This window comes from Melitaea cinxia, chromosome 9, assembly GCF_905220565.1.
Source record: "Melitaea cinxia chromosome 9, ilMelCinx1.1, whole genome shotgun sequence".
Lineage (NCBI taxonomy): Eukaryota > Metazoa > Arthropoda > Insecta > Lepidoptera > Nymphalidae > Melitaea > Melitaea cinxia.
The window spans coordinates 13,764,672-13,786,808 of record NC_059402.1 but is presented as its reverse complement, the minus strand read 5'-3'; the positions used below and the strand labels follow the sequence as shown (position 1 = coordinate 13,786,808).

Below are 22,137 nucleotides of genomic sequence, written 5' to 3'. Positions count from 1 at the left end.
TGATAACAGTGAGGATAGGATGAAGATGATATGAAAATCATAAGTGTTACTATAAGTACAAAGGATTATATACGTCCACAAAATTGCTTCATCATTGCAACATGAAAAACAAGAGCTTTACTCGGTTCTAAATATCTCGTTCTATGATGTATCATGCAACATATAAAAATAATTATACATAAGCCACGGATATGACATGCTAGTTTAAAATGATACAGAAACTTTTTAAACCGCTTGATAATGTTTGGCAATATGTGTAATGATAAAGTGTTTGTTTTTGTGAGCAATGTTTGTCGCTCACTACACAGCACTGTCTCATGTTCAAATCCTAAAACAAAGTTTACTTTTAAAGTTTAAACATAACGTTTCATATTTTTACGAAACATCCTGTTATAAAGTTTTAAATAAACTGTATTGCAATAGTGATCATAAATTGATTGAACGTGAAACTTTATAATATAGGGAAGATCGAAAAGAGATTGTGTTATTTCAATTTTCTCGGAGTCCAAAAGGTTTACCGAGCTGGCAATGTGGTTAATTTGTCACCCCTGCCACCCAGCTCCACTTTAAAAAAAATCAATTTTATTTGTGTTTTGTGTAAGTAGATTTTTTTTTTTGTTTGTTACGATGTTTTTTAAGTAGATTTGTACACATAATAATACGCTTAAAAAAATTATCGTTAAAGTTGTTTTTTTCAGACACACTCGTACGTGTAAGTAACCGTGTAAGTAAAAAGTTCATACCACGAAAGTGAATTGAACCGGCCTTGAAAAGAAGATAAGCTAATAAATTTATAACAGTCACAATAATAGGCTGTTCATTATCTTCTATGAACTTAACTATCAAGGAAATCGTATAGAAAAATTATGGAAAAATTTTCGGACAACAGTCGGTGACTCTCAGATATCTATGATAATGACTAAATCATAAATTTTTAAAACGAAATAAAACAATTGGAACGTTTTTATATTAGAAACCTATAAATAATAACCAACCCTTAGGTGTAAACTGGGTTTTGTAGAAGTTTTGCATCTTAAAATCCTTGTGGTCGTTGTTAGTGCTAAATCAGATTTAGAAAAAAAGCTGCGAATGTCTCTTTGTACTCGTTGCAGAACTTGATTCAGGGTAAAAAATTGATCTGACCATCATTCTGTATGCTTCACAGGTATTCACAGCAGCTATCCTAAGACCTAAACATCCTAAACAATCATGAGAGCTAGCCTCCTAGAGTCTATACTTTACAGCCTCCCGGCGGTAAATCTCTAAAAACCATCGTCTCCACAAATGTACGTAATGAAAAATCTTTCCCAATATAGAGGTAGTCAACCCTAAGATTATTAAGCAATTAAAACTTTATGTCAATAAGCCGCAATAAAATTTCACTTAAATTTCATAATTTCAAATCCAGTAAGCAAAAAGAAAGAACTAATATAAAGGTAGGCATGATATTAACATCCGTAGAACCTACCAATACTCTACAGATAGGATTTAAGATACACTCGAACTAAAGTGTTCTTCAAATGATAAAATTAATCCTTAAAGACATGACAACTGCGACTATGACGTCAATGAATCGACCAATTGGCAGGCTGTATTTTAGCACGCCTCCATCTCATGTGTGTCATGCTAGCGTTCCATGCGCGATGCACGATGCTCACAGGCTCGACACTTATGATAAGATGATAAATGATCTCGGTAAGACGAACAAACACGCCGCTAAATCCCTAGCCGCGCCTCCAGTGTCATTTACCGTGTTTGTATAAACGTTTGTAAAACTTTATATGGTTTATAATGTAATTAATGATACATTCATATAAATATTTTCACGAAATAGATAAAATTATGGAGTGTTAAATTAATGTGGGGCGAGCGTGTCAAAAGCAAGCGTAGTTACGCTTATATACTTGACTTCAGTCGCCTAGAAACATTGGGTGAAGTTAATCGTCGTACTCGCCGTTTACAGATATTTCTTTTAGGGTGATCAAGCCTTTGAGAATTTACGATGCACAAGTGATAGCAGAAGAATAAATCTTAAGAACGATAAATATATATTTTTAAATAATCTTATTTATTTTCAAACAACTGGATTATAATATATATTCAAACTAAAATGCACCTTATATACTCAAAAGCTCAATATGGTTTGAATACATACACCTTTATTCTTGAAAGTTTGCGCTACGGAATAGAAATTAGTTTACGCTAGTCAATTAGGAATGTATCCTACACTCCAGATAAAAACAGATAAAAAATTTATGAAAATTTTGAAATCCCTGTTACTAACACAATAGTTTACAATAAAGTTATTGTTTTTTATTTGGAACTTTCAGCAGGGACATCTTATTACATAATATTACGTATATTACGTTCAATGAAAATTGTAATACCAATATTGTTATATTTAATTTCGACATCATAAAATCACAATATCAATAAAAACAATATTTTTGTGCAAAATTATTGACTGTTTGCTTTTGTGAGTTTGGCGACACCGGTTTCGGAAATAAATTAGCCGAATTACACTTTCTCTACTTTTGATTATTCCGTGAACATTTTTATGTGATTGTATTAATTTGATCTAGTACTTAATCTATTCATTCATGATAAGGGTTTTATTTTTTATAACATTAAATAAAGTGATACATCCATTTTTTTTAAGGTAGCAAGTTTTTTTAAACCAAAAACCAAACATACACAAACACACAACGTGTTTTGAGTAGTTTAAGATAATTTTAGGGTTGTAGCCAAACTGTGCTGTGTGACTACGGCACCAAAGAATATAGCCACCCCCTCTCTTCTCGTGGGTGTCGTAAGAGGCGACTAAGGGATAACAAGGTTCCACTACCACCTTAGAACTTAAGAAGCCGACCGATGGCGGGATAACCATCTAACCGCTGGCTTTGAAACACACAGACCGAAGACGGGCAGCAGCGTCTTAGGTGCGACAAAGCCAGCCCTGCGGTCACCAACCCGCCTGCCCAGCGTGGTGACTATGGGCAACACACATGAGTTCACGCATTTTTGGCGCGAACTTGTGGAAGCCTATATCTAGCAGTGGAATGCAATAGGCTGGAATGATGATGATGATGATAAGCCAAACTGTTAAACCCGATAACTAAGACTTTGAGATCAATCCACCTGTAAAAGGACAAATTTTGGCACTTTTATAAGTAAATATTTAAAGCATTGGCATTGATATAATAGCAGTTGCTAAAACTTATTCTCCATTTCGCGTTTAACGCTTTTAATTCAACCTCTCAAAAAATGCGGCGGAAATATTGTACAGAGGGTAGTAATTTTTTTTCCACTACAACGGTTCGATTAACTTAATTTTTCTATAATCCTACGCTATATCGTTTCTTAAGAGATTAAAAAAATATGACACAAGAGGAAAGTGCACTAATGTAATATAGGAATAGATTAAATTTTACATATCTCCATATACCACAAATTTCACTACAGCCTATCGCTTCCCACTGCTACACTCAGGCCTCTTCAAGTTTGCGGCAAATAATCCGGATATCCGCAATCCTGGTCCAAATGTTGTTAACATGTTTATTTTGCTATTGTCAAATTTGAGGTAGATTGAGGAGAAACGATCATTGTATTGTTGAGGAGGCCTATGTCCAGTAGTGCACTGCGAAAGGCTGATGTGGTGATGATGATCATTGTATCTATTAAAAACATATTTATGTATCTATACAAATAAATAAAATTAAAGTGTTTGTTTGTAATATTAAAAAACCGCTTTTACTAAATGCATATGGATGACTACACGGACATATACCAAAATAACATTTTTTACATTTTTTTCTGTCTAAACATTTTTAAATATCATATAAAAAAAATTTTATGTCAAATAGGCAGGCATTTTACCACAATCTCACCTGATGTTAAGTGACGATGCGGTCGAAGGTGGAGCATGCCATATTGACATGCCATAAACACACCAATTGACGGCTCCAGCGGGGTTCGAACCTGCGTCTTCGACTGACCGTGTCGGCGCTCTAGCCAATTAAGCTATGGAACGATGTCGATTTTTGATATGATATTCAAAAATGTTTAGAATTCCTAATGTGTGGGTAGTAGATATTTTTTCTCTCTGTTTGTCTGTCTGTCTGTTCCGGCTAATCTCTGAACCAGCTGCACCGATATTAACGGGACTTTCACTGGCAGATAGCTGATTTAGTAAGGAATAACTTAAGCTACTTTTATTTTAGAAATCTATTTATATATAGCTCTGCGAACTGAACATTAACTTTTTTGTTATTTTCCACGCGAAAAGTCGCGGGCACAGCCAGTAATAAATAATGATGAAAATTATAAGTGGGCATTTGAATTAATTCAATAACTGTTGTTTTTTTGCGTTGATAACGTGACGTGGCTAGCCGTGTGTCAACGAGATAGGCGAGATGTATGTATTTCTTAGAAGATTATTTATCTAATCGTAATGAAATCAATATTCACGCACTGTGTTACTGACTACTTTAGCTAATTCTAAGAATAAGACGTTTTGCTATTTATTATGTTTCTTTGATTTATATATTTTACCTGTAATGTTACTCTGAAACCCTCCTTATTCATTAATCAGCTGACCCATCTTTATTGTTAGTACTATTATCTTAATATATATAAATCTCGTGTCACAATGTTTGTCCTCAATGGACTCCTAAACTACTTAACCGATTTTAGTCAAATTTGCACACCGTGTGGAGTTTGATCCAAATTAAAAGATAGGCTATATTTTATTTTGATATATTATGTTATTATTATATTTCAGAAAAAAATAAGGTGATACGAAGTTCGCCAGGTCAGCTAGTAGCCCTATAATTTTGTTCTGTATGTATTTTTTTATTCTATTGTGTCCTTGTTGGCACACACCATAAAGTTGTAAAATAGGCTTATTAAAATCATTACCTACGAGGCCTGTCTCCGTTTGTCTCAGTTCTGTAATTCTGATCTTGTATTCCTAACTTTGGGGCAGGGCACTTGCACCAGATCTTCACTAATTGGGTTGTCTATTTTTTTATTCATCATTACAGCCTATACAGTCCACTGCTGGACATAGGCCTCCACAAGTTAACGCCAAAAAAAACGTGAACTCGTGTGTTTTGCCCATAGTCACCACGCTGGGCAGGCGGGTTGGTGACCGCAGTACTTACTGGCTTTGTCGCACCGAAGACGCTGCTGCCCGTCTTCGGCCTGTGTATTTCAAAGCCAGCAGTTGGAGTATTTTTGTATTATAGTTGTATTTTTAATAAGCTAAGGTTTCACTGTATCAACATGATTGTAATGGAAGAATAAAACGTTATTATTATATTTTTATTTTACTAATTATAGCTCGAACTCTACTATCAGATCATAAGAATCAAATTTTAGAAACAATGAATTATTATTTACTAAACTATTTACTAAACTTTTTTTTCCTCTCAGTTATTATCTAATTTTATATCGTTTTCTATTATTGCACCATATTTATTTCTGTATACGTACGTCACGTCTATCTTAAGAATCTGCGGTAGTAGATATAATCTGTTTATTACTTTAGGATAATTTATTTTATTAAATGCAAAATGTAACGGATTGTTTACCTAACTATGTTTTTAAAATGACATTTAAGTCAACACAAAGATTTTAAAACAACTAGTTATAAGGAAGAAACTGTCAAACTAAATAAATCACCCAAAAATCACAAAACTGCAATTAATGATATAGCAATTAACGATTTCATTAAAATTATAATGATAAACAATTCATACTCATCGGACTCCACTAGGATGGGTATAATATAATAATAATAATAATAATAATAATATTCTTTATTGCACACCATTAAAAGATATAAACAAAAGTAGTATAATTAGAGGAAGATGTACAAAGGCGGCCTTATCGCTAAAAGAGCGATCTCTTCCAGACAACCTTTGGGTATAGGACAGCGCATAGAAAAGCGGTTAGGAAGTGTACAAATAATTGTTATAGAAATAAGAATACATCACAATAGATTATAAAATTATACATACATATATACATACATACATATGCTTACACACTTACATACATTCAAATATACACATATACTAATATATAAATATAAACAATTTATACATATTTATGTGATCCAAAGGTGAAAAGACAATCATGGCGAATTTAGTGACAGTTAGTGAGCCTTAAGATACTTTTTGAAGCTAAAGACTGATTGAGCTTGTCTTATAGAGAGAGGGAGAGAATTCCAGAGTTTAACAGTTGTTACGGAAAAGGAGTAGGCGTAGAACGAAGAAGTGTGATGTGGAATCTTAAGAAGCAGATTTGAGTCAGATCGAAGAGATCGATCATATATATATCACAAATATAGAAATAACACAACACTAATCATCTTAAAAATCTATATTGCCGACGAAAATATTTATCACAGGCGGAGATCCAACCCGCCGCCGGTCAGAGCAACAAAAGTGCTGTGACAACTACATCTAACTGTGGTCGCCTTTTGGTCATTAAAACATGAACGTATCACAAGAACTATGAAGCTTCAATAGAGCAATAAAAACTAATATTTTAAGATTTTTAAGAGACTGAGGTTTATAGCAACAAACGCTGGATGAGGTACGCTATGATGATAATGAGGTTAATCGTAATTTGTCAAAATAAAAAATAAAAAATTTCAATCTTTGGAATTTGTTATATATATATATATTTATATATATATATATATATATATATATATATATATATATATATATATATATATATATATGCGTATTATCATCATTAAACTTATAAGGTCGACCAATGGTGGGATAACCATCCAACTGCTGGCTTTGAAATACACAGGCCGAAGACGGGCAACAGCGTCTTCGGTGCGACAAAGCCAGTCCGTGCTATAATGGCTAGCGCGAACTTGGGGAAGCCTATGTCTAGCAGTTAACAGTTCTTATGTAATTAAAACGTTAACGCCTGAGTAGAAAAAATAGCACTCGATTTTCTTGTGATTTAAGTCCATTATAATTCAGATGTTCAAAAACAATTCGTTCCTATCGATCCACTCCTAATTTTAATAAAACTCTAAAATTGTTATGTTAGTGTGAATTTTCTTCCAGGTTAAACAGCAATTGTTGCTCATAGCAGGTAATATTTTCGCCAACCCGAATAGTGGTGAGTAGGCTCCGATCCTTCTCTTACATGGAAATAGAAGCCTATGGTCAGCAGTAGGGTGTGGAATGGAATCGTAATTGAATATTTGATTTATTTTATTGATAAAATATTTTAAATAAAAATAAAAAATAAAAAACTATAAAATGTTCCTATACCTATAATATAAGACAAAAAAAAAACAAAAAACTCGCCTGCGTGAAGAACAACTAATAGAAAATCAACTGAAAAGCTGGAACAAGATAAAAATTCAATATGCACACAAAGTCAGCGAAATAAATAGAAACAATATCAAACATTTTGTGCTGTACATTTAAAATATATTAATACGGTAGTCCTTCGAAACTTTAAGCAACGTCGTAGATAACATGCAGTCGGAGACATGCACAAAGAGAGAATGATTTGACTTATCCTTCAATTTCATGCCTCCGACTGCATTTTTTTTCATTTTTTATTTTATAGGTACATCCACAAAATACATATGGAACATTATATATAATTCACTATTACATTATTATCTAATATGTATCCCATCACGGGGTACACACATTCCACAATATATAATGCCGTGTAGCAAGTATAATTAAAATTACTTCGCATAAAAAATTAAAAGTAAAGATACTACCTGTTAATAATAAAATTCATTTAAAAAGGTCATCAATCAAATTTATATAAATTGTAAAGTTGAGATAATATTAATAATCAAACTTAGCTTAACTAAAATTTAAATAAATATATCAACATGCAAAATAACTGCTATTTGTAACTATTTGATAAACCAAAAGGATATAAGTATTTATATATCTATATATCTACTTTCTTATTTCTATATCATGAGCCACGCCTGATCCCAGCATCTTGAGCAGAGCCCTTGCCAACGACATATCACGCTTGTGGATGGTTCTTTTAAGGTTGTGCTCCAAGATTGTTTTTGTTGAGGCACCCAGCGCTCGGCTAACGAACCTGCCGATTGCGTCATCACCGTCGTCAGTGTAGTAGACACAGGTGTTAGTGTGTCTTGTTAACGCTACTACCGCATGAGGCACACTATCGTGGATTTGTAGCCTCTCGGTCTTTGTCTGGACGATGATGACCTCGCTGTAGGTTTGCCCTTGTGCTTCATGAATGGTCATGACGCGCGATCCCTCTCCAGCACCGTATCCCTGGTCCATCAGGAATTTTTTCTCCTCCTGCGTATAGACCAAGTATAGGGTGTTTTTGAAGTTTTGGTATTGGCGCGCCAGTCTATCCATTCATTCTGAGGGAGTGGATGGTGGGACTTGACGAGTACATGTTTATATATACCTCGCAGATGGCATATACAACGTCCATGGGACTCCTATATGTGCAGGACAACTCACGTGAGATGTTGATTGTCAGGTAAGGTCTACAGTACCTTATTTCGAACAGATTTTCTCTGTCTATATAAGGCAACTGGTTTGACATCTCCGATGAGAACAACTTCGTTTGCCCCCGAAAGCCGAGCCGCCATTACTATAGCTCCAAAATGGTTCATAAGGGCTTCGTCCACCGTTAAACGGTTACATTTCGTGCCCTTTTTGAATCCATTTGTTAAAATGGAGGCCATAGTACGTACCCTAGACCTGATTTTGTCGCCAAAGCGGCGGGCTAGTTTCTCTTTAAGATCTTTGGCAGCTTCGACCGTCGTGGTAACTACTATTTCTACATTCTCATCGAAGTTCCTAACTATGTGTGTCGTTTTTCCGCACTCAGGTACCCCGTTTATCCACTCCAGCTTCGGCAATTGTCAGCCCACGAGGCCCGCGTCGACGTCAAGATCAACTGAAATGGATTTTGCCATCTCAAGCATCCTGTCATCCAGCATTACTCTCGTGCACTTGGCAACCACCAAAACCGGGTCCCTCGCAGGTGTTAAAAATTTTGGTGACGTGTTTTCCCGCCCCGCAGCCTCGGCCGTGCCCACAAAACCACCCGTGCCGCTATAGGCTGCCATATATTTTCCTGACATGTGTCCTTTGATAACCTGGGACGTGTCGTTATTATATATGGCTGCCTCTGCCTCATCGAGCAGCACCATTAGCAGACCTTCGCTGCCTCGCTGATGGGCCTCCAAGATCTTTTTGCATGTGGCCAAGTTGACTTCTCGATTGGCTTTTACTTTGGCTAGGAACTCAACCATTGCGTTAACAGCATGATCTAGCGGGTTCGATGCCGGTCTTAGCCTGGGCGGGGTTACTTGTCCCTTATCGGCCCTAGTTCGGTGAGTTTTCGGCTTAACCGGTTTTCCTAGATGGTCAACCCTCAGAAACTCCCTTAGAGCCATAGCCTGTCGGTCCGTCGATGTTGAAGGTCGAGGCGCGCGGCGAGACGAATTAAACGTCGTCCTTATTGGAGAGACCAATCTGTGGATGGAATTCTGCAGTGCCACCAAGCGGGTATCGAAAGTCCGCTCACTGTTATTGGTCATGGAAGTGGTGTGTGATCTCTGTGCTGCTATTTTCAGTTGAAGTTGATCGTCGCCTAGGAGTTTGGCATGGCATAGACGTGGGAAAGAGCAAAGTCCACATTTTTTAAACTTTAATATGGTATTTCTTTATTAGTATTACGGTAATAATAATCATGATATACCTTTTTAAAATCCTTGTATTGTGCCCTTCAATTTAATACCCATATATAGTATTCGAGAAAAAAATTTTTTTTCATTAAAATGGCTTCGCGCAGCCGCCATGTTTGATTTTTTTTTTAATGTCACCTATCTAAGAACACTTGGGCAGCTAAGACAAACCTAACGATACCTCAATTATGTAAATCCGTTCAGTGGTTCTGGAAATATGAGGTAGTAAAGAATATTACATACAAACATACATACATACATACAAGATACGCGCGAAAAACATAACCCTTCCTTGGCAGTCGGGTAATAAGGAAGCACGCCATTATAACTAAATCCCGTATTGAAAACTATGTTCTCGCTCAATACAAAAATCACAATATAAAAACTATTTCAATAACAATCACATCACAGACTAGAACCAGAATGGCTAATTATTATCACTTTATAGTCCAATAATGAAGAAAATAACAGACCTTTTTTACCCATTACGTTAAAAATCGGTCGATTTTTTTATGATTGTAGTATAAAATGTACAAGCACAGAGGAGTTCCAAATTGTCTATCACGTAATACAAGAGGACTCAAGAAAATTATCGATATGAAATATCTCGATAATACATATATTGCCTAACATCTTTTTCTTCTGTAAAATTCTACTGAATCGACAATTTTGTTAATCGTTTAAAAAAACTTTTAGCTCTCACGAGAACCGTGCAAGAAACAAATTAATACGACATGTTCAAACAATTATTTAATCACATTTAAATTTGAAATCAAACGAGTATTAAATAAAACACTGGCAATATAACTTTAGAACCAGTCCATCGTATGAGTAATGTGTGTGTTAAGCAAATTTAATTTACCTATTTAATTTATTATTTATTTTACTAAGCGGCATCTTGAATAATAAATAATATCATGGCATAAAAATTGTGGTACAATAAACTTAAACCTGCATTCAATCCTGTGCATTAATTATGAAACTCTCAAGAAATTCTTACAGGACAAGTTGCAACATTAAAGTATCGCAGAGGTCATTGAACCAACAAGTATAGCAGGATAAGCACTGTTCAGATGCCCCCGGGAAAAGTCATGTCAAATTTTTACCATGAAACCAAAATATTTCCCTCCGCTTTCACACCTCTCCATGCGCTAGTTTACTAAGTAAATACATTATCAATTTTTTTTCTCTTATTTTACTACAAAATATTTATTTGTGACTATTTTAAAAAACCCTTGATACACCAAAAAAACATTAAATAAGATACTTTTTAAGTTTTTGCAATGATTGATTTATCGAAATATTACAAATTGAAATTTTTCGATTTAAAACTCTCACATATTTTAAGAGATACTATCACGATTTTTTTTATAATAAGTTTTTTGTAATAAAATAGCCCCGACTGCTGTATAATATATTTTGTTTAATTTTCTCTAGGGTAGATCAATACAGATATAATAGCGAAGGGAAATGTTTCTTCTAAGAGACATAGTGGTTTCACTTTCATAACAATAATTTCACCTCACTTTTCCAGGAGCCATTTCACAAAAATTGGTAACAATCCGCAGAATTGAAACATTTTGACGTCGTTAATCTCAGTATTGGATGCAATACATTTCTATTATTGAAATTTAATAGAGCAACCCTTGTTGTAGTAAAATAAGGAAAAACAATTTTGATTTATCTGTGTATCAAATTATTAACCGTTTCATCAGCCTTCCTCCCTGGGTAAACGGTCGCAATGTATACTTTGAAGTCCTACTTTTCAATAACCTCTACGTTGAAACCATTTAAAAAATATATCGTAATATGTGGTGTGTCGTATACGTATAATTTTGTTGAATACTATAACAGATTTTTATTCCATTTGTCTCTCTATTAATCGACTAGCCGACTCGTGCCCACTTCGTTGGGCGTTAATTATTGTTATATTAACCAAATAACATACTTTAAAGAAATTTTTTATAGCACTTAAATAAATAATATGTTGCTCCCGTGTATTTATTATTTTAAATTACAGAACCAAATAACATAATTTAAAGAACAAATTTTATAGCTCTTAAATAAATAATATGTTGCTCCAACGCCATCTATCAAAAATCGAGAAAACGTCGTCGATAGACTAAAATAAGACTAAAGTAATATGTCGAGAGACTAATAAATTGTTTTCTAAGTGGCGATAGATGGCGCTAGTTTATTTACCATTTTGATATTATATTTTAATCTTTTTCTTATTCACTGAATTTTTTGTTCGATTACAATAAAATATAGCCTATGTCACTCCTGAATAGTGTAGCTTTCTGTTATAAGAAAGATTTTTCATGATCGGATCAGTATTTGCGAAGATTACCCCATACATACAAACAAAGTTATAAACTTTACCTCTTTATAATATTAGTATAGATAAGTATAGATAAAAAAAATTAAACTTACGAATATTTTCCAAATAAGTACAATTTAAAAGCAATATTCTTCTTAGAAAACTAAGAAATTTTAACGAACTATCTTCATCAAAGTAAACTTACATCATTAAGGAACACAAAAAAAAATTAAAATATGTAATTATTTTAAATACATTTTGTATTAAATAATAAAAAGATAGTATACATTACCGCGCATCAAGCCCAGTAAATCAGTCGAGCGCCTGTGCCGTTAGAGGTAAGGTCCACGCCAAATTCTGCGCATGATGCGCGATTTGATGGTCTACTTTCATTCAAAACAATGCAACTCACATACACACACAGATTTCCTGGGGCATAATAAAATGCTATTTTATTCATATTGTAAATATTAGATTCATTCGTAAACTCAAAAAACTAAATCAATTAAAAAAAAAATTGTTTCATAAAATTGATTTTTTATTTTTATTTTAAATTTATTGACTGTTGTTAAATGACAGACTTGAAATTTTTAACAAATTAATTATGTAAAAAACATTTTATACCATAGTTATTAATTTTTATCATACATTAGAAAATGATCAAGATAATTTTTTGGTTGTCACACTATACTGACTAGCACAAAGATCGCGTGGCTCGTACGACTCGCGCGATGCGACCAAATTTACCTAAATTTGCAGAGCGAAAAATTGTGAAACGGCTCTTAAGTGTGCTCCTAAAATTTTTGTCTACTAACTACTAAAAAAAATTTGTAATAAATTGTGTTGATATTAAATATAGCAGTGATGTATGGTATGTACTTTACCAAAAAAATTTATATTTTCTACCTACGCGTTTTAAATTTTAATAAACTTTACGAGATATTGTCTATAGCAATGCAATGTAAAAAATATTATCTATATCAATAGCGAATATAGAGTAAAAAGAAAAAACATGGCGTGGCAATTTTGAAGTAAGTTTCACACTGACAGTGACAGCGCAGTTAAGAAGTGGAGGTCTCATGAACGTTGTTGTTTCGATCTCCGCTATAATTTCATTGGCCGCCATTTTGCATTGCTTAAACGTTTTGCGTCGCTGTATATTTTTGTAACAGATAGAATTTAAATAGAAATAGACTGTGATATTTAGTTATTTAAGTTTAATTTATAGATTAGTGTTACGTGTAGACTCTTATAAGTGTAATCTCTATTTAAAAAATGGGTAGGAAGAAGAAGAAGGCATCGAAACCATGGTGCTGGTATCCTTTTTTATTTTCTGAATGTATTACAACATTTACATTGAGAGACCTTCGGAGAATCCAATTGACCTACATTTTTAGCTTACATTGTATTTTATCATGATGTATTTTCTTAACACAATATTCAGGTATTGCAATAGGGAATTTGACGATGAAAAGATTCTGATTCAGCATCAAAAAGCAAAGCATTTCAAATGTCACATATGTCACAAGAAATTGTACACGGGACCCGGACTGTCAATACACTGCATGCAGGTACGCCCGCCCTATATTCTTGGCACACGCCCCGCCCGCCCACACCTTCACTCTGCAGTATTTTTTTAACTCGTCTGCTTAGTGGTTGTGATATTTTGGCACGTCTCACGCGCCATATTGTATTCCTACAATAGTACAACGTAAGTTCCCCACCTTAATTTTTCAGTTTTTTTTTTCATACTTAAAAACTCACACGCCTAACTTTTTCAGGTTCACAAAGAAGCCATAGATAAAGTTCCAAATTCATTACCAAATAGGTCAAATATAGAAATAGAAATATATGGAATGGAAGGTATACCACCTGAAGATGTGAAGGAGCATGAGAAACAGAAGACAGGTATAAAAACATTTTTATGGGCTTTGGCTGTTTTTGGATCATAAAGTATGTACAAATCATGTTTTTTTTTCTTGAATTACTTATGCTTGGGACACTGTAGCCTAGATGTAAATTGATGTGTAGCATTAGTGTTCCAAAAAGGTAGGTTTGTTGAAAGTGAATTCCTGTGCATATTTTACCCAAAGTCAATCCTTTAGGTGGGGGGAAAGGTTCTGACAGTGAAGATGATGAGCCTGCGGCAAAGAAAAAAGCAACTCCGGCACTGGTAAGAGCTATTAATACATTTACTATTATCTACTACACAGAGTAATAAGTTATTGGATTACAGAGTAAACCAGTAAGTAGCAGCATTGAGTTTATACTTATATTTACAACTCTATTTTGTATGAACTAACAATGATGTTTCATTGTATGCATTTGTTCAAAAAAGTATCCAAATAGATTATTTATCTACTATACTTAGTTCGTTTAGTTAAAGCGACGTCAAGTTTGGTGTTTGACGGATACCAAAGAATGACTGTAAGTCCAATCTTGTTTTGAATTTTAGTTAATAAGTGTCGCTGATACTACGTAATGCAAGCCTTGAATGAAAACATAACTTTATAATTTTTTTCATAGTACACTTACTGATAAGTAAATATCAATTCAAAATAATTTTTAAGGTTAACAGCTTTTATGCATCACAATTTTTATTTTTATAAATCCAAAAATAAATAACATTAAAAAAAATCCCTTTAAATCAAAAACAAAAGGACCATATCTCAACTTGTTTGTATGTTATCATTTTTATTTAATTGGCATTATGTTACGACAGTTGGGTCCTGGGCCATCGTCTGTTACTCCGGGCATACTGCCGACTCCGATGGGGCCCGTTCCACCGGGGATGTACCACCCCCACATGCAAATGAATATGATGCCGCACTTTATGCAGGCACCTAGGTAAGATATCAACTATTTACTTGTTTTAACATTTATATTATTAGTTCATAATACACTTTTTGTGTTTGTTTACCTTAAGGCAGGAGTGTCAAACTCAATTTTGCAGAGGGCCATATGTTAAATTTAGAATGTGTAGGCATGCCAAATTCAAATAAAAAAACATATAGTGTGTGCATTTTAAAACTTCTGTAGAGAAATCGAATGAAGTCATGATTTTTCTTACTGTGACACATTGTGATTACTGTATTTTTGACATTCCTGCCTTAGGAATTTGTGCCTTTGCAAGTAGTATCGATCTATCAGTGACAAACAAATATTTGTCTTTTTAAATTATGATATAGAAAAATTAATCAGCTAGAACTTAAGATCACAGCTAAATAATACCACTCTCAGAAGTGTTGTGTCTCTGCGTAAGGTAGCCAGAACAAGTGTATAAAAAAATGAATACATTTCATTATTAATTATGTCCCAATAGCATCATGAAGATTATGACATATTTAGAATATTTATTTGTGTAGGTAGGGCATAAAAAAGCTGTTATTTACTTAAGACACTTATCTAGTGTTTATCTAAAGATTTTGATTACGTTGAACAACAATTTGTTGTTTGGTTTGTTGGAATTATAGTAATAAAGGAAATACTAAAAATAGGGTGTCTTAAAATATTATTAAACAAATAATACATTAGTTAATGTTTTTAGTAGTAATATATTTCTACACAATTATATAACTATTGCTACACATTAATCAATTTCTAAACAAATTAATTCAATTAGGCAATAATTGCAAGGTTAGTTTCTTTCACAGAATGATGATGCCTGGAATGAGGCCACTATTCCCGGCCGTCAGTGTTCCTGTCTCGACACCTAGTAAACCCACTTTTCCTGCATACAGGTATTTTATTTATTTTATTAAAATATTCATTATCACTTAAATTCCAAGTAAATCTGTAATTGCATAATGGATATATAGCTATAAGTTTGGAATAGATAAGTTACATTTTTATTGTAAATCTATCATTTTTACTAAATTTTTAACCGACTTCCAAAAAAGGAGGAGGTTCTCAATTCGACTGTATATATATATATTTTTTATGTATGTTACATCAGAACTTTTGACCGGGTGGACCGATTTCGACAATTTTTTTTTAATCGAAAGGTGGTGTGTGTCAATTGGTCCCATTTAAATTTATTTGAGATCTAATAACTACTTTTCGAGTTATATCTAATAATGCATTTTTACTTGACGCTTTTTTCGTCGACCTACGTTGTATTATACCGCATAACTTTCTACTGGATATATCGATTTTGATAATTCTTTTTTTGTTGGAAAGGAGATATTTCAAGTTTAGTACCATGATAAGGAAACTAGGATCTGATGATGGGATCCCAGAGAAATCGAGGGAAACTCTTAAAAATCCGCAATAACTTTCTACTGGATGTACCGATTTTGATAATTCTTTTTTTGTTGGAAAGGGGATATCCCTAGTTTGGTACCATGACAAGGAAAACAGGATCTGATGAGGGGATTCTAGAAAAATCGAGGGAAACTCTCGAAAATCTGCAATAACTTTTTACTGGGTATACTGATTTTGTTAATTTTTAAGTTAATCGAAAGCTGATGTTTATCATATGGTCACATATAAATTTTATCGAGATCTGATAACTACTTTTTGAGTAATCTTTGATAACGCGTAGTTACTTGACAATTTTTTCGTCGATCTATGCTATATTACTCGTCGATGTAATTGAAGTCGGTTTTTTTTTTTGTTTGCGAGCAAACACAATTATGGTTTATAATTGTTCATTATTTTTAACAAGCTACTACTGCCCTGGGCAAACTGACTTCTTATATGAAATAAGGAAATGGAACTTTATTTGAGACAGTAGATATATTAGGAATTGGAATGGTAAATGAGATTTAATTATTAAAGTATCTTAATCTTAGATCTGTTTTAATTTGTGAAAGATTATAAAATAGAAGTTATTATAATTCCAGTAATGCAACAATAAGTGCACCTCCGACTACGTCGTCGGCGTCCGGCTCGGATCCTAAAGAAAACGGAGAAGTAAAACCACCTGCTGCTAATGCCTGTCCCCTTGTTACTGCGACAGGAGCAGGGTCTAAGATAATTCACCCACCTGAAGATGTTTCCTTAGAAGAAATACGGGCACGGAATATTAAATATCGCCCGAAACCCAAACCAGATATACAGATGACACAGACAGCACCTACAATGATCACACCTAGCACGAGTCAAGCTGAGGTATGTACTTTATTTTATATTTAAACTAAAACTACTAATAAAGTATGTGTTAGTGTCACTAACTAGTAATAAAGTACTAACTAGTAATAAGTAACTACTAACGTCTTTACTAGTTTTACCTGCATTTACATAACTATGGTGATACTATTATGTCTGTAGCATGGTGCATTCTAGCCATTCTATATTATTCACACATAAAATAATGTGTGAATAATATAGAATCCACTATTGTAAGAATTAGTTGAGTTCATCAGTTCAATACTTATTATTTGTAATTATAGCATTAAAAAAATGTACTCTGAATTTGTATGGATTCTCAGTAACTACATGGTGTGATTTGTATGTGTATAGAGAAGCACAACAAATCCTGCGTTGTTTCAACTTTGTTAATCCTCGATGTTATTTGATGACCATACTCAGAGCTCTACTTCTATAAGCTTGTGTCTTAAGCTCGTAATTTGTGCTAATTACTATACTATTCAATTTAAAAATGGTTTATTGTGAACTATATGATAGTTATCAAGATTATTTCATTTGAAAACACAAATATCAGGTTTAAATTAAATTTTATTACCTTTTTTTATTTTTAAGGACAACACAAATAAATAAATATTTAAATAATAAATAAAAACCTTACACACAGCTAATAATGTTTATACATTATATAATAAGGTTCATTCAATATATAAATCAATATATTTAATGATGCATTGCTAAGTAAAAAGTTACTTGTAGAATCTAATATTGTGAGATTATATACAGATAGGTATTTTATGTCTGGTATATGATAGACATCTTGGCAAGAGTACAGAAATGTTGTCATATAGATACTTTCAAACTCAACAGTTAATAAATAGCTCTTTTTACGTTTATTTTGTTAATAATGTATTTATAGGTCACGAAAAAGTTACCTCTTATATTTTCTCAGTATACAGCACATTTTTAGTAACATGTTCTGTTACCAATTTTATTTTATTGATGTTGATTATATAATCAATGCAAAAAAAAAAATCTTAATATAATTTATAATTCGTGGAATATGTGTGGTATATAATTTTCAGGAAAAATTGAGCTTTATGAGAACAGATAAAAAGATTTTTTGTACATATTTCATATCAATAATGTTGCTAGTTTACATGATGCTAAGATATGATCATACATTTATTTTTCTTGATAGATTAATGTATGGTATACACATAATTTCATAATGATTTCCTTTAACCTTCATTTGTAATACAATGAAACATAGTACTGAACATTCATACTGCTACCTCACTTTGAATGAAAAGAATTAAAATATGTAAACAATACAAACCACCTAGCTTGTCCTGTGCAGTCAATGTTATCAGCTTAATTGACGATAATTTTTACTGTTCTACTCTTGTGTCGCACTACTAAATTAAAACATCCTAGTTATTAAAAATAATGCATATGTCCCATCAATATGCTGCATTACACACTAAAATAGTTATTCTAACGTGTTATGTGCGCTGTAACTGTGTAGTATGCTCTGTGCTAGTGGCGGCGCATATACATATATGTGTGCTCCATAATGTGTGTGTATGTGTGTCTGTAGTTTGTAGCTGTGCTTACTATTCCCAAGTGTTGTGGGTTTGATTCCCCCCTGAGTCTGTGTGTTTTTATTTATTTATGTATTATTTCTGAAATTTTCTGTATATTTATTAAAAAAATATTTAGCTCTATTAGTTGGCTGTCATGTTTAACACGAACATTAAGGAGCTTACCTTAGGAACAGACAACCGTGTGTGTATGCTTCAGATATATATTCTTTATTTATTGGTTATATACTTCTCGCCTTCTAACGTATGTGTGTGTGTGTGAGTGTGTGCACGTGCGACAGGTCGTGGCGATCACTTGTAGCGCCGTACAGTAAACTGATGCGCGTGTGTGCAGGTTGCGGCGCTCACGTGTAGCGCCGTACCAGTAGAGCAGGGGTTCCCAAACTTATTGTGTCTGACTGCCCACTTCGAGAATAAATTATTTTATAATGCCCCCATTTTTTCACCAACTTAAAAACCACTATAAGTTGAAATGAAATGAATTATGTTTAAACATGAATTGTAAACGACGGCGCTCGGCCCGGTGCGCAGGTGGCGGCGCACATGTCGGCGGCGGCGGCGGCGGCGCGCCAGCAGGCGCTGCGGCGGCCCATGATGCCGCCCGTGGTGCTGCCGCAGGTGCGCGTGGGCGTGCCCGTGTCCGTGCCGCCCGTCATGCTGCCCGTCATGCCGCAGTTCAGCCTCGTGCGCCCGCTGCAGCCCGGTCAGTACCCCCCCGTCTACCGCTACCCGTGACCACACCGCCCACACCGCCCACACCGCCCACACCGCCCCGCGCCTCGCCCGTCGTCCCCCGACCCCGCGCCTCACTAGTCCTTTGGTTTATTTTATCTATGGTACTACGTACAATTGCGGACATTCTTTGTAAGTTTTTAGTTAAGGGTCGTCCATTAATCACGTGATGTTTTCGACAACTTATACCCCTTGTCAAAAATCACACTTTTTATGCGTAGTGTATAAATATTTTCAAAATACATATTATCTTTAAATACAGGTATGTATCTGATTAAAATTTGGAAAATTAAGCTCCGTGATACAAATTTATAGACATAATATGATGGTTGCCGGATATTCCCTATTGAAAAATTCCAATAGAAACCCACCAAAAGCGACAAAGGCCACTTAGATACCAATAAATATTTATACTTACTATAGCACTTACTATACCACTTAGAAATAAATCCTATCCTATTGGAAGTTTTCAACAGGGTTTATCAGGTATTTTTGTTGTAAATCTGACAAGTACTTTTTGAGTAATCTCTGATAATGCGTATTTACTTGACCATTTTTTCATTGCATTTCACCTCATAACTTTTTATAGATATGCGATAGATAGTGCTTGTCGCATAATCTAATTTAAATTGATCGAGATATGATTAATACTTTTTGTGTAATCTTTTTTTTAATATTACTCGTATATCAACTCTTCGTCTACCTACATTATACTACTTGTCGGTGTAATTCAAGTCAACTACAATATATAGTTCAGAAATCACGCGTTTAATGAAAAATAATAATACATATTGTGATAATCCCTACTTATGAACTTTCGTGATTTGTTTCGTGAACCTCTCCAATCAAACCTCACGTAATTAATGGATCCCTTACCCATATATTATTATCTTTTTTTATTATTTTTAATATGCGTGTTTTTTTTTTTAGTTATTCTTATGTTAGGTAAATAATTGTACAGAAAGTTGCTTTTTTAAATAAACTTTGTTTTCTTTGTTAAATCTTAAGCCGTTAAAGCGGGACGACTAGCGATCATGCGTATAGTATCAAATAGTGTGCGGTGACTATACCATACGATCCGATGTAAGACCTATATATGTAACAAGCTAAGTTACTGACAAATATGAATGAAATTTGAATCAATTGTTTATTATAAAATTAAATTGTTATTATAAATCAATTATAATTGAATAGTAAAATATATTCTATGTCAAATCAAACTATTTTAAAATTGTATGTATAATTTTATCTTGAGTATGTTGGTTATGAATCAAGTGTGTAAATAGCTAATAAAATAACTTACTTTTTTGTCATTCTTGAATAATAAAGACTGCCGATTGGTACATTCCAGTTAACAGAAATAGAGCTATCGTATTTTTATTGATACTAAGATAGCGTTGAATTTAATTGTATAATACCCATTGTTATTGGTACTAAATAATCGATAATTGTTATTGTGTGGGTCGTTTGTTTAGCGAGTAAGTTTATTTTTTCAATATTTTTTACTACTGCTCAATCTGATTTTTTTATTATGTTCAATCAGAACTCTGTTACGATATCATATCGACATGGAAAATGGAGTTATCTGTGCATTTCGATTTGAAATAAATTTTAAGACATGAAGTAATTTTATTTCTATTTTCCAAGGCCACTGCTCGTAGCGGGGTGAGTCGGGGTAGACAGACTCGAAGTAGTAGCCTAGCCTCGACTCGCGGCGAGGGTCGGGGGGGGTCGGGTCGGTCAGTACAGCTCGATGTATATCCACACAGGCATGCTGCTGCCGGGCGGGATGATGCCGATGGGCGTGTTCCCGGGCGTGGTGATGCCGCGCTACCGGTAGTAGTCGGCGGCCAGGTAAGGGGCGGCGGCCCCCTGCGGCGCAGGCGACTCTGACGTCACAACGAGCGTTGTTGGACGCCGCCGCCCACTGACTTAGCGTTCCGAGTTCGAGTTCCGAGTTGCGACGTGTGTGTGACTGTGGCGTGGAGTGCGGCGCCGTGTCGTATATCGATTGCCTTGAATATTTCCTTGTTTTTTTTTTTGTTTCTCCTTAAGCGTTTCCACGAAGTTGTGACGTTTTGCCTATTCTTGTAGAATTTTGACCGTTTTACTCAATAAATGCTCTCGATTTGAATGTGCGCTTTTTATTTGTTAGCCGGTCGGCTAATTATGTCTACGTAATCTGCACCTTAGCGACCTAGCGCTTACGTCGAGTCCGTCCTCGGCGCCCCCGCTACTCGATAGCGCCTCGTGTACTTACTCGTACTGCGTACACGACGCTAGCGCCGATGACGAACTTGTTTATACTTAGAGAATGATTTTTTACTTTTTGCCATATATTTTTAACTTTTATATATTCCAAATTAGTAACCTTGTTTTTATTTTATATTTAATTAAAATTCATAATACTCAATAGTGTCGTATATTTATTGTTGTAATAAAAAGTCTCGAATGTATACATAACATATCTATATTACACATCTAACCGCTAGCCTGTTTGAAGAAATATCAATACCGAAACCCTATAGTAACAGTATAATTTAAATCTAAACAACTAGTATCACCTTCGAACCGACATCCTCTGAATAAACATCCCAGTAAAATTCACAACAGATAATTTCATAAGTAAACAAATATTGCTATTTAAAACT

General features: G+C 34.1%; 1 protein-coding gene across 1 annotated transcript; it reads left to right on the top strand.

Annotated features, from left to right (window-relative positions):
• The first annotated feature begins 13,337 nt into the window (after nt 1-13,337).
• On the top strand, nt 13,338-21,620 carry LOC123656163 (BUB3-interacting and GLEBS motif-containing protein ZNF207). The gene is made up of 9 exons (XM_045591870.1): nt 13,338-13,378; nt 13,507-13,633; nt 13,844-13,970; nt 14,168-14,235; nt 14,785-14,909; nt 15,716-15,802; nt 16,907-17,174; nt 19,286-19,457; nt 21,256-21,620. The coding sequence occupies exons 1-9, from the start codon at nt 13,338-13,340 to the stop codon at nt 21,324-21,326; spliced, it is 1,086 nt and encodes a 361-aa protein (XP_045447826.1). The 3' UTR covers nt 21,327-21,620.
• Nucleotides 21,621-22,137: the final 517 nt, after the last annotated feature.